The 14,261-nt window shown below is 40.1% G+C and overlaps 1 protein-coding gene across 10 annotated transcripts in view; it reads right to left on the bottom strand.

Annotated features, from left to right (window-relative positions):
• Window positions 1–14,261, bottom strand: part of CNTN4 (contactin 4) — a 586,961-nt gene that overhangs the window by 80,609 nt on the left and 492,091 nt on the right. For all 10 annotated transcript variants that reach the window (XM_019499786.2, XM_019499792.2, XM_019499789.2 and 7 more), the window contains one exon: window positions 12,376–12,526. In XM_019499786.2, the coding sequence (XP_019355331.1) occupies window positions 12,376–12,526 (151 nt within the window). The remainder of the gene's footprint in view (window positions 1–12,375; window positions 12,527–14,261) is intronic.

The following is a 14,261-nucleotide window of genomic DNA, read 5'->3' as shown; positions in this document are numbered from 1 at the left end:
AAGTAGGTTTTTTTTCATTTTCTTTCTCTTAAATTAATTGTTGCAGGCTTTATATTAAGGAAATACTGAGAGTCAGGAATAGCACACCATATCAGACTTAAAAAATTAATGGAAATGACCACATATAAAGGCAAGGATATTCCAGCACCGAACCTCAATGGCTGGGTGGCACAAGGCTGCTCCAGATGTGACAAAGGAGCTCTCTCCCCTCTCCCATGCCTCCCACCCCAAAATTTTGCCCAGGGTGTCAAGAGTTACAGGCATGCCTCCAAGCCATGCCTCACAGGCATCTTTTCTGCACAACCTATCAGTCAGCATGATTTGAAGCATATAAGGTGTTAGAAACCTTATTTACAGAGCTTTATCTCCTGATACAACTGCAGATAATCTCATCTTTCCTACAAATGTCTCATCTTTTCTTGACTCCTACTAAGCCCTTGGCTTCAGTAAATTCCTGTCTAAATAAGTCATTCCTTCTATCAGTTTTTAAATGTGTTGATTCCTATTATACTGCTTGGTTGTAAATATTAAACTCTGGCTTAGTTTGCAAACGAGGCAGCCCTCTGAACCTCACAAGTCCTGGGGGGGAGAAAGCTGATGGATTCCAAGGAGAAGACATCCTTGTTATCTGCCACATTTCCCAGCCTCTGTCTTACAGTTGTATCTTTTCATATACATACATTATCTACTTTAAATATGCATTTAAATTCTATGAAATTAAAAAAACCCAAACAAACCTACGTTACAAGACGAAACATTTCACAGTCTGGAAATGCCAAACAAAAATTTCCAAACCGCTAACCACTTTTGTGTTTCTTTTAATCTTTCAAAATTCACATTTCTATTCCATGATCAAAAAGTATTCTATTTTCCCCTGTGGAAGTGTTTCCTTTTCTATTGTGCAAGTCACAGGCTGCAAAGAACATGAAGTGGCTCTTCTGTATTTATTTTTATCTTTCCTATTTATAAGAGGTCCCCCCATCTCGTTCACTTCCAAGCATCCTTTTTGAGAACTCACTGTGATTTTGGATTTAATGCAGAGAAAGAACAGATTTGTAGTATCGCTTAGGCTGCGAATATTAGCCATGTGCTGATTCAGGTGAGATAAATGGATTATAGCTGCAGATTAGGATTAAGTCTTTAAAATGATACACAACAAAACAGTGTGTGTGTGAGTGAGCGAGAGGGAGACAGAGATGGGGGGGGGGAGCTGTTTTCTGGGGTAAAAATGGACTTCCACTTCTTTCTTGATCTTCGCAATATTGTGAGGGAGATGTCAACCAAAAAGAGCACTCTCCAACAGCACCTGGATTTTAATTTTCTGGTGTAACCGGCATAGTCCCATTGATTTCAATGGAGCACGCTGATTTTCACCAACGATGAGTCAAGCCCTGTGAGCCCAAGCTTCATTGAATCAATGACCTTCAGTCAGCCTGAGATGAAAAATCTGCTCCAATGTTAGGACATCTGGGAACTCATTCAATTTACTAATAAAGTGAGTTCAGAGAGTTTCTTGACATCATTCCCTGTGGTTCAATTGTCAGACTTTGATGAGGCAGAGCAGAATGGCAGGGTTGCCTCTGGCCTAGAGATAAGCTTACTGAATCTCGTTCTACTTAAAATGACATAACTGCAACTGATAGTGGCATTTGGCCCATTACCTCTGCCCTCAAGAACGGGCATTGGCAGAAGGCTGCAAATCTCTCGTGTGGATCAATCCCAGGGAACGTATTCATTCCAAGTGCAAGGAGGAAAGCGGCTTTTCTGTCCCACTAGCATCTTCATCATTTAAATAGTTTTCTCGTTCCACATTGGCATAAAACAGGGACCTTTCCAAGCTTCCTGTGAAAAAATGAGACTAGGGAGACAGAGAGAAAGCCATTCTACAAGAGCTCACAGTCTAGCGGTTAGGGTTCATGTGGGATGTGAACAAACCAGGTTCAAAGTCTTACTCCAACAATACTTAATTACTTAAACAAACTGGAATAGCTCCTATGAGGGAGAGATGGAGAGAGATGCAGCTGGTAGTTTAGTAGCTTGGTTACTCATTTAAAAATTGCTAAGGGACTTGAACTCGGAGTTCCTACACCTAGTCACCATGGTATAGGCTATTCTAGTCTGGGTCTCTCTTTTGTTTTAACCAGAATTCCCAGCTCAGACCTATGAGATCTTTCTCAGTATAAGTATCATTACTGGCTTCAGTAAAAAGTCTCTGTTTTGAATAACCCACATTTTTCAAGAGAAAACCATTTTTTTTTTTGTTGGTCAGAATTCCTGACTAGCTTGATTCATTTTCTCAGATCAAGGAGCAGTCTTGGCAACTGCAGGAAGCTTTCGGATTGAACTTCATGGCTTATTTTGGGATGATCATTGAAGCACAAAAGAACGATGAATGATTCAGAATCAGCTCAAAGTGCTGGCCACGCCAGGTCTACACAAAAGACAGCCAAGGTGTTTTATCAAAGAAACCTCACAAAGCCACAAATTAGATTTAGAGTATTGAACACACATCAGTGAGCTAGTGTTAACACCACACTCAGCTCCTTCCATGAATAAAACACAGAGAAAGCATAAGTTCTGCTGGGAAATAAACTACGAATTAAAACAACTCCTCTTAAACTGGGGACATCCTGCATTTCTGGATCTTCAATTCATCTGTCCATCCAATCAAGTATTATCTTGTTCATTTTCACTCTCTTTTCCAGTAAATTGGGTAAAATAAGTTGACAGGTCAGTTATTTCAGATGTTCAAACAGGGTAAAGCCACCTTATGCAATTGTCTTTGAAAACTAAGATAAATGTGGTAATGTCAATTCACACTTCAGAAAGCTATTTACAGAGTGTCATTTTTCACTTTTCCAAGGCAGGATGTAATGAAAAGCCGACAAGTTATTGATGATTTGGTTACCTGCCTGCCTAAAAGAAATTGCACAGGTGCTTTGTTTAAAAAAACAAAAAATAAAAAACAAAAAAAGTCAACACAATTAATGCAAAACACTGGTTGGGAGCTTCCTCTGGGGTTTTGGTCTCTGCTGGAATGTCATTGGACTGCATGTCCAAAAGTAAATGCTTACAATTCATCTGTCAAGTTACCAATATGGAAATAATGTCATCACTGTTAGCACACAGGCAGCAGGGTGGATAAGAAGCTTTTTTCTGCCCTGTTGTCACTTTTTTTTCTGACTCTTTAAAACAATTAAGAAATAATTAAGGAGGTTCCAGGCCACCAAAAGAAATCTGGCTCTTTATAACTCAAGACACATCTAGGCAGTTAGGGAAAACCAATTTGCATTCTCTTTCTTATCTACCTCTAGCATTTCAATTTTTCCTTATTAAACTGGTATCATTATATAGCACTGTAGTTAATATATTGTCAGAATTTCCATTATGCAGAAATCTCCTAATTTTAGTGGCTTATAAAGCAGCCTTAACATTTGCCTTTGTAAACAGCACTGTAATTCTTGGCATGCTAACTAACAAATCATTTTTAGGAGCAAAAAAAAAAAAAAAAGTTAAATATTTTTTTCAGAAAGCAAAGTGGCTTTGAGTCACTTTACAGAACAAAAGTTGCAAGACATAAAAGTCAAGTATAGATTTCTTTTCCCCCCGCCTCTCGTTTTTTCATTCAGTTCAATGAAGCCCCTGCAGAAAAAGTTGAAAACTATTTAAATATTGGTTTATAGTTAAAACTACGGACCAAATTCTAAGCTTCTATGCCATTCCCAGGGGCTACCACCGCAATACGGAATTTGTGGCTGTTCGTTTAACCTAAAGTGAAATACATAATGTTGTATTAATGTGTGCATTCGACTGAGAAAGCATAAAATAATAACTTTAAAATAACTTGGTTTGGCAAACGTTTGGGTGATAAATTCATATTTTGAAGCAAGACCGGCTGGTGGGTGGGTGGGTGTGTGCGTGTGTGTAAGTGGTAATGGGGCATGGAACCGGAGACTTTCGAAGCAGACTGGGGCATTCAGACTCACATCATGTTATTTTCCTGGGAAGTAGGTATTTAAATTGCCTGCTCTCCATGAGTGCACTCATATGGACAGCACTTCAGGGGTTGCAGCAGTGCGGAGAAAGTGGTCTGCTCTGTTCTGGACTTTGAGGCAGAAGTCCGGTAAGGGTAACCAACTTCATTTCAAAAGTGTCAGGATCTCACCCGACATCAGTGAATCTGACATCACCACAAGAATCAGCTTAGGGAGGTGTCCTTATTCATCTCTATTTAAGACAACACTTGATCACAAGCTGAAGCACTGTGCAAAAACAATGCACTTAGCCAGGCACGGAAATGCTTTCTTTACCTGGTAGGAGGCCAGCAGTAGGCCTTTATAGAACATCACATCTGCAAGGATGCATCCCATGCTAAGAGCCCTTCCCCTGTGTTTACATGGTGCTGTGCTACTTTTCATGTATTGCAAGGAATGACATTTTTCATTACGATACATCTACGAGTAAGTGTAAGAGACTGTCTCGTTCTGGCCCTATATTACTTTTAATTAAGCAGGGACCTCAGAGCTGCTTTGTTTATGCACAAGAACTGCATTTGTCCCCCAGACTCTAGTCAAGAAGTAAATTTGGTGAGTCAAAACTAGCCCCTGTTGAGGTCTGTACTGCTGTAGCTAGACTGGCAGTGATATCCAAGCTAGCTCTTTACAGATAGCTTGACTATTTCTACACTATGTTTGCAGTCTGCAGTGTGGACAAGCCCATTCCTCAAGGGCCTAAGTCACTTCTGCTATTTAAATCAGGTTTTGTTGCGATACATGGGAGTTTTGAAAATGTTATCGTATCTCCTCAACTTGTTTTTCTCATTTCATCAGGGAGGGATGGAAGTTCAGTGAACAATGCTCCATACCTCCCAGTACCACAATACCAAGGCTCAGTGAGTAAATGGAGAAATGCCAGTTAAATGTTGCATTTCTTTGCTTTTATTGGTTTTCATCAAAAAAACCTCCTGCCTTAAATAAGATGGCTTTGTGTGTGCGCACGTGTGCTCATATATCACAGAGCTTGTCAAGGCTGTGGTATAATGGGACCAATTGGGAAAATTCCCATGAAGGTAGTGAGCGTGCCTAGAGTATCTAGGTCAGATCTGGCTCTAACAAAGGGCACTATGAAGGCTCCTTTATATAGGAACTTGTTTAATTAAGATAACAGATGTTGCTATTATCCAAGTCCTAGTGAGTGGCTGGTTAATTGGACACTTTCACATTCTTTGCTACTGGCTCAGAACATCATTTGCTTCTTTATGAATTTTTTCTCCTTACAATTAAGAGGAATAAACAATACGCGCACTGTAGGCTCTTACAAAGGAGACAGTTCTAATGGTGTTGGAGATTACACGAACGAGACTGGAAAAAAAGTAATGTTTTTGGCATAAAAGTCAAATCATTCTTCGGTTTTACTCTGTGTGTGCTTCTCATAGCGCGGTTAGTTTGACATTCGGTGTCTTTTAGGAAATCATTAGGAACGGAGTCCCTCGTGTGTACATTTTAAACCTTCATTATAGTAACAGAAAATGAATTGGATTAGGACGTGCATAAGCACCAGTCTTGATATGAGCTGGCAGACCAGATGACTGACAACAGACCATGGGGCTCAATGGAAACGGTGTGATTGAAGGGGAATGTGATGAATGCCTAATTCTGAACACGAGACATAATACAGGGTCTTGTCATTTTCTCCACATATTGTACAGCTCGACTTTCAAAAAGGGAAGGCAAAATTTCTCACTTGCTTACACTTGGACAAAGCGAGTCTGTCTATAGCTAAGGCTGCTTAGGGACCAAGCACTGCCATTCCTTTCCTGAGGGCAGAAGGTATTAAACACACATGAATTATTGTGGTTCTCATACACGCGGGGACCTGGCTATGAGCAGATGTAGCCCACCGTGTAGTCTGGGGGAGCTGTGCTCTAAAGTGCTTATCCCTGACACGTCCCACAGCAGAAGCCTGGTCATAGAGAGCAGCAAGTGGATTTACTATTACAAAGCCTCATAGTTACAGAGGGTACAGCTCAGGTGCTAGTGCAGCCTTTGGACAATACAGGTCAGTACGATGCCCAGCCAGTGCTCCCACAACAGATTACGCAGGCTTGGGTAGGATTTCCTTAAAACACAGCCCTTGTGGGTCCCCCGTGCACGGCCTATGAACTAGACCTGTAGAGCAGCATTTGATATTTGGACAGCGACTAAGCTTCTGTTCGGCGGGCATGCCCATAGGAGCCAGTTAAGGGCATGACCAGGGAACAGACCGTGACATCCTGGCTGTGATCCCTGGTTTGCTCCTGGAAAAGATACCATTATGCATTCTTACTTCCTCTGGGCCTGAGGCACAGCCATGACCTAACCTTTCATTAATATAACCAGGACTGCTGCTGTCTTATGTCACTGGAGAAAAGGGCAGAGCGTACCCTTGATGTCTGTACAGATGGAGCAATAATACCTGCAACCAAAAATGTGCCTTTTGTGTGAGATTTTCCAATGGTTTGCAAGCACTTGTTCATTTGCACTCCCCCACTGCAATAAGTAGGTAAGTGGGTCAGTTAGCAGGGAAAAAAGAGGAGGAGAGACAGAGAGAGATCTATTCTACCCATGGAGGTCACGAAGTGTCCTGACACTGACTTCCAACTCTTCTGACATGATTTCGTCCTAATAGGTTCAGGGAATGAAGATCAGTTCAAACAGAAGTATTCTTTCTATTCAAGATAACAGAAATATGCAATACATTGTTAGGTGAAAATCGAATCGTTGTGATTCAGGGACAAAATGCTTGAGTTTGGTAATGCTGATTATGGTGTCAGTAAGAGATACTGTACTAATCACAATGCCACTCTGGCTGAAAGCAACAGACTTTATTCATTGAGCATACGTGATACTGCCTGCAAATTTGTTGGATTATGCAACGCTCTAATCGTCTGAAATATGGAGGATTATGTGAAAGTGAAGAGGAATTTAAATTTTCTAAATTATTTCAAAAAACTTCTTCTTGACATAATTATAGAGCTCCAGGTGGATAACTGCAGCTGAGTTATACTGCCTTTTTTTTCTCGGTTTGAAGTATAGGGGTGGTTGTAAGCAAACATCACAATTTTATTTGATTGAACCACCTGGATTTTCTCTACTCATCCAAGGTCTGATTCCATCTCGCTTGGGCTGTACATCAAAACTAACTCCCGCAAAATTATTGACTTGAGTTACTGCTGAAGTACGCCAAGGTAAGCAAGATCCGAAGCAGGCACCCCACCTAAAACTGAAAGGTATTTCTCTGCAAGAGTCATTCATAACTATACAGAAATCAAAAGCTTGCTGCAAAAGGATCCCCTGAAAAAGCATAACAATTTGGAAACACAAGCCCTGGTTTAAAAAAAAAAAATCTATGGAACATTGCAGCCTTCGCTGTAATTGAATTACAATGAGAGGCTTAAGAAAATCCTGGAGTAACAAGTCTGTCTGTCATAGTTGCCCTCCCGCTGATAACAGTTGGTAGCATTTAGTGCTAGGAAAGAATGGCCACAAATAGGAAGTATGGTGAAAAGTAAGATGCTTGACCAGGACTTTGTATTAAGGATGTAAAAGTATAAGAGAAAATTCCCTCTGTGGAGTGTGAATGCCCTTTCCTTTAGACCTGTATGTAGGATTCACATCCACCATGCTAGTACTTACTGAAAATTATAAGGTCTAATTACCCGGTGTAGGTGAGGAGGACAAAGGTGTAAAGGTAATTTCAGGGAACTTTCATAAGCCCCCTTCTGCCCCTTCCCCTCTCCCAGATGGAGAGACATATCTAAAAAAGCAGAGAAGCCAAGTGATCTCCCTGTCAATGATCAACCCAGAAAGTTGGGGCTTGCCAATGCCCTAGCCCCATGTCACATGTCGCACAGAAGGATAAGAAGATAGGACCTTTTAGTCGTAGGTTTATATCATCACACCGCTGCCCAGTATAAAGGAAGTTCTCATGTTTAGATCAGCCATGCTTAAGGCTGATTTGCACATAGCTACCTAAATGGGGCCAAAGGTCTTGCTCATAGAACATAACAGGCATGAATCGTGAAGTTGGATGTACATGTAGCATCGAGAATAGACAAAGAACTCTTATTCCGTGGTGATGAAGGAGCTGTCTTTATTTTCCAAGCTGAATTTGGATTATATCTATATCTATTCTATAGCTATATATAATTTACCTTCTGGAGCTGGTCTACTAACATTACTTTGATGCCATTATGCCTTCAAGGCAGGATTTCCATTATTATGGAGATGAACTGCCTTTAATGACTACAATAATATAATTGTAGCCCAGGGCAGAATTCCTAATAACACAATTGCATGGCTCTCAAACACCAGTAAGAAAAACCTCCAGGGCAGGTTATTCATTAAGGGCATTGTACACAGTAGCTCTGCCTCCAGAAAAGAATATGAAACCTAAAGCCATAAAGTTCTTTGCCAAGATAGACTCTGCCTTCTGGGCAAACATCTAACATCACACTTAGTTCTGCCTCCTGGACAGTAGTGGCCTCCAGAACAGGATTTCCAGCAGCGCAGTGCAATGTATGTTATTTCTGCCTCTAGATATTATACCTTAATATTACAAACTGTTTGCAAAGTCACAAGATCCCTGAAGGGAGAGCCCAAATGATTGCCATGCTATCAAACAGCCTTCAGAGGAGAATTCAAAGCATTCTGGGGAACTGTTAGACCGACACTGCTTTTCATTCCTCTTGGAACTGGATGGACTGTCCCAATCAATTAACTTCTACAGCATCAGAATCGAGGTGTAGTTTGGAGAAGTCTCCACAAGTTCAGGTGGTTAATTAAAGCCCAAGAGCTTGCAATGTTGGCTAGGCTGGCAATCTTATGGAAATGTGTGTTTCTTAACCCACCTGAAACTTGTGCTTCCTGTCCTGGGTGAACTAATTAAAACTAACCAGGTGCCTATCCCAAGTGATGATGGGGTTGGGGGCGGGGGGCGGTCTCATGAAACTATGTCAGCAGCAGCAGCAGCTATTGTTGATATGTTTTTTTCATAGATTTCAAGAGATTTTATCAGGGATATCCATGATTGTCTGGAGCAGCAGGCCATAACCCTTGCAGGAAACATGTTGCCAGTGCACCTCCACCCTGACTTCGTGCATGGTATCCAGTTGATGGGACATTTACTGCAGACCTTCTTCATTTCAGAATCCTGGGAAAATGATCCAGCACTTAGACAAAGAAGAGGTTCTTGAAGTGTGTGCTCCTAGAGCTATTCTTAGATTCCCATGACCCCTCTAATCCAGGGGTTGTCAACCGGTGGGTACTTGAGAAGGTCCTAGGGGGTATGCATGGCAGGCGGGAATTGAGCGCTGCCATGCACAATCCCACGCTTCCATGCAGGAGCCACTCACCTGGCTGGACGCGGGGGGTAGGGAAAGCTTGCACGTGGCGGCTGCCGCTGCTCTGCATCCAGCTGTGTGACACCCCAGCCCTCCATGTTTGGTCAAGTGCCAACCTCCCCTCCTCCCCGCTCCACGTCCGGGGATACACTACTCCATGCCTGGCTGCCGGGGGTACACTGCTCCACGTCCGGCCACCGGGAGGGGTACCCTGATCCGAAAAGGTTGAAAGCACCTGCTCTAAGCTATCTACTCTGCCAAACAGCCAACCTGAGCATGCATGGTGCAGGATTCATGCTTGGCGTTGGCCTGGGCTCAGCAGAGATGGGGTGTACATGCCTTCAGAGACCGAAAAGGAGGGCAGCTAGTTTCTTAACTGTGACAAATGATATGGAAGATGAGAGAAGAAAGAAGGCAAAGAGAAGAAAAATGTCTTCACATTTCAGGAATTTTTAAAAAAGTATGGTTTAAATTTCATTCTAAAACTAAATACAGTGTGCCCACGCGAGCTTTTCAGTTACTTCCAAACAGAAGCAGGTACCTCTGCTTACAGGATGGCAGGCAGGTTATAATGTATGTGCAGCAATACACCAGTATGGAAAATTTAGAAGGAAAATCATTACCCTGATAAAGTATTAGCTGGGAGAAATAACTGAAAGAATTATAATTCAATTTGGGCCACATAAACAAAATAAAAAATAAACCTGCTGATATCTTGCCTCAGTTCTTGCATTAGTTATTATCTTCTTGTTATTGTTTCATGATTGTATCTGCCTTTTGCTTAGTGCCTCCAGTGAACATGAGTTACTTATGTGCAACAGATGTGATATTGTGATTTGCTCACAGTCCTATGAATCAGTAGCTAACACACTGTAGTTAATCTGTGTCTTGCTTAACTTTTCATTGCTTTTTTCTCTAGCTAAAAGCCAAATTATCAAAGTGACCACACACATTCAAGGAACACAAATTAAGTTAAATGGTATCTTTTTAAATAAGTACCACAGCAATACCTACTAAGTCAAAATATTGGGGGAGATTATCGGTGAGTAAAATAAGCGTGAAGAATTCCATTGTTATCAGTATCCACAGTAGCGGTAATACAGCTAGGTGAAAAAAAACAACAATCTGAAGCACTGAACTTCTAAAAATTACCCCTCTGTCCCAATTTAAAATGAGGAGGAAACAAGGATGTGAAATGCCAAAGAAAAAAAGGTACACTTTGGGTACCGAAGAATGCAAGAACTGTGAATTCATAGTTTGGAAGTAAGTAACAATTTCATTACAACCCTTGTCAAAAGAATGAGATGCTTAGTTTTAGACTAAATATATTCTTGAAAAAACATGAACATAACTCTACCCTGGAATCTCCACATGAGATGCTTTACTACACAGGAGTCTAATTTGCTGTGTAGTAAAGTGTCATCATTTACACGTGTGCGGCAACTAGGGCGCAGTAGACTAATTTACTGTGCTGCTATCAGATACAAGTGGTATCTGGCAGTGCAGTAAATCTGTGTTTAAATGCACGTGTAGACAGTGATGTCAGGATTAGTTTACTCTGGCTCAAATTGAGCCAGAGTATATTCAGTCACATTAATTGCACATGTAGACGTGCCCACCTAGTACTAGCCTCATAGAAGTTGTACTAATTGGCGTAATCATAGGTAAATACCAAAGTCTGCAGTGCTTGCTTGGGTAAAACCTAATCTGACTTTAACAGGAGGTTTTTTGCCTGAATAATGACAACTATTTAGCCCATTTAGGCTAGGTACAGACATTCAAAAAGCCCAAGGTGGAATCGATCTAAGTTATATGGTTTTCTATAAGCGGTGTAGTTTAGATTGGTCTAAAGTAGATCAAAATAACTACTCAATTAAATATGCCAGCCCAAGAAGTCAAAACCAAAACTCATAGTACAATAGCTTTATAAAGGCCAGAGACTACAAAGTGATGAGCTGCTTTATTCCTCAAATCAATGGGAAATAAGGATGCTCAGTACTTTACCAATAGTGTTTAGCATTTTTCTGGATCTGGTCCTAAATGAACTATAGATTTTGATATACTGTATTCCTATTGAAAATATTCAAATGATTATTTCAGGCAAGCAGTTTTGATAAAACAAGTATAGGATTAGACTCTCCAGTGAACTTTTAAAAATAACCTTTCAGCACTTCAGCGGTTGCTGGTTTTCTTTTCCTGATATAATTAGAAATATCACAAAATTATGGGGAAAGTTATTCTTGTGGCATATCAGACATATGAAAGCAAGTGGAACTAAAAGCTTTGGATATAAAGCTTTTTATATCCAAAGCTATATGGTATATATATGGTATTTTGATTTCATTTAAAGTAATTCAATAAATACAGAACTAAAAGTCTGTATCAACTTTTATTTGCAAAAAGAAAAAAAGGTTGTAAAATAGCAGGTATTTCCTAGTATGCTATATAATGCCAAGTAAATACTAACGTAGAACAGCATGTGTTAAATGTCATTACACAAAGGTACAGCCCAGGTTAAGTCTTGTTAAAAATTGCATGAGGAAAATAAAGTGATTTGGCCAGTCAGAAAGTCCCCATCTCCAAGTCAGAGAGTACGATTGCCAAATTAATTACTGACCCCAAATAATTGCCGTTTGCTGGGAGATTGAATAATTTACAAGGGCACAGTCATTTGCACTACAGTATTTCAGGACTATTATCTCCTGGGAATAAAAATTTGAAAAACAATGGCTATTTGGAGCAATTCAAAGGCAAAAGATTTGCCGATCAGTATGCATCTGTACCAAGCCCTTGGCACAGGTGTTTTAACTGTCTGCAGAGATTGCCATGAATAGAAATCTCGCCCCCCAGCTCGAATGACGGAACATTAACTTTTTTTTTAAACATTTATTGGCAAGTTAATTTCAGAAACCTATTAATGACATTTTAACTTTCATTTCTGAAAGCCCTTGGGTTGGAGCAAGCTAATGAAAGTAATAGTTACTTTAAGATATTACCTCTCATTTTCTCTTAGGATCTCTCTTCCTTTCTTCCAGGTATAAGTAGGTCTGGGGGAAGCTTTTGGCTTACACTCTATGGTTACTTCACCTCCTGCTTTAACAAGAGTCACCTTTTTCAAGAGGGTTTTGGAAAAATCTGGACCCACAGCTGAAAAAGAAAGTAGACACCTCTTGTAATTGTTTCTGAAAAGAACCACTTGTCAGATTTTTTGGCCTTCAGAACATCCCGTGTATTGTCTTACCAACTCACACTTTTATCTTCCAAACCAACAATAGCATCTATGCAAACCTAGTGATGGGAAAAGCAGATATATGAGCGCTCAAGAGCGTCAGTGATTTTGAAATGAGTGTTCAGTAGAAAAAAACCTCACTATCAATGAAACTTAGATACGAAGGACTCGATACCCAGCTGGGGCCTTCCTGATTTACCCCAAGTAGGAATCAGAACTCATCTATTGACTATTCTAAAGAAGCCCTGCATTATTATTTCAGTTACCATTTAGCATAACAGACTATCTGTTAAATAAGGTACACCAGTTGCCAGAATGGGGCTGAATCATGGAATAGATATCATAAATACTATAGTTAATATGCAGACCAAGTTTTTTTGGGGGAAAAAAATCAACTGTACAAGTCTGTAATACCTAAAACAAAAAAAAAAGGGTCAAGTTAGAAAGAACAGGACAATAAAGGCCTCATATTACCTTCACATTGTTATACACAGCACATGCTTAGAACATAAGTCACTACTATAACTACAAAAAGTTTGATGTAAATCATCCATATCAATATTAGCTAAAATACAATACAAATATAAATTCAAAATAACAATTTGACACAGCAGGAACAATTCCACAGTACATGTTTTCTTTGGTACTTTTCAATAGCTATGCTTCAGTTTCTCAGCTGATTTTTAATAGCTATGACACCTATTTATCACGCATTGAAGTCTATAACTATCTTTGTCAGGGGTATAACCCTTCTTTTCCCATATGTCAGTGATTACATCTTATTTAGCATTAAGGTGATGCCAGTGGAAAATGCAGAATCCCCATAATTTCCTTCTAAGTTGCCATTCATTTTCTTGTTTTCAAAGAATTTCATCTCGCAATTTAGGCAAACCTGGTCACCGAACTGCATTTTGGCCAAAAGCACTGCCTTTTCTTTTTTTCCCCCCAGTGCATATGGTTCTGGAAATAAGCTCAAAGATTTGCCTTGGCTCTGAAGACTTATGTCACCAAGATACTTCAGGAGAGCTGTAGATCACTGTGTACTATATCTGCCTGATGCTACATGCAATGATCTAAGCTCTCATGAAGCAGTTCGATGACACAAAACTGCAGCACGGACCACAGGGAAAATTCAGTTTTCTTACAGTGCCTAGTCTGACACCAAATTTCTCTTCCCTCCTCTCTGCCTCCTTACTTGGAAAGAATGCAGTGTAGTGAATAATCCCACACTGACAACGGGATGGGCTATATGACCTAATAGATCTCTTCCATCTCTAGTTTCTGTGAATCTTTGAGTCCACTAATCTCTGAGCTGTCTTGCCTTCTACATCTAATCACAGATGGATGGTTTCATTTTAGCATAGAGAAAAAGTGCATTAAGAGAGAGTAAAATAGCAGCACTGAAAAACAGCATTGGAGCTTAACTTTTCCACAAAAAAAAAGAGACCTAATGAGAACTGTCCTCCACTATAGTATATTCTGGTGCTGCATGAAATAGAATAATATTAATTATCATTTTGTTTAGAATTTATCCTTTTTTTCTTTTGAACAGGAATGCATGAATCAATCTTTGCATATATCTGTTATTCACAATGTTTGTTGCTTAGTTTAGCCCAGTGGTTCTCAACTTTTTTAGGATTCAAGGCACCCCTT

This window comes from Alligator mississippiensis, chromosome 12 (genome assembly GCF_030867095.1).
Source record: "Alligator mississippiensis isolate rAllMis1 chromosome 12, rAllMis1, whole genome shotgun sequence".
In the NCBI taxonomy this organism is placed as follows: Eukaryota; Metazoa; Chordata; order Crocodylia; family Alligatoridae; genus Alligator; species Alligator mississippiensis.
The sequence above is the reverse complement of the archived record's forward strand: the minus strand, read 5'-3'. Positions and strand labels throughout refer to the sequence as shown.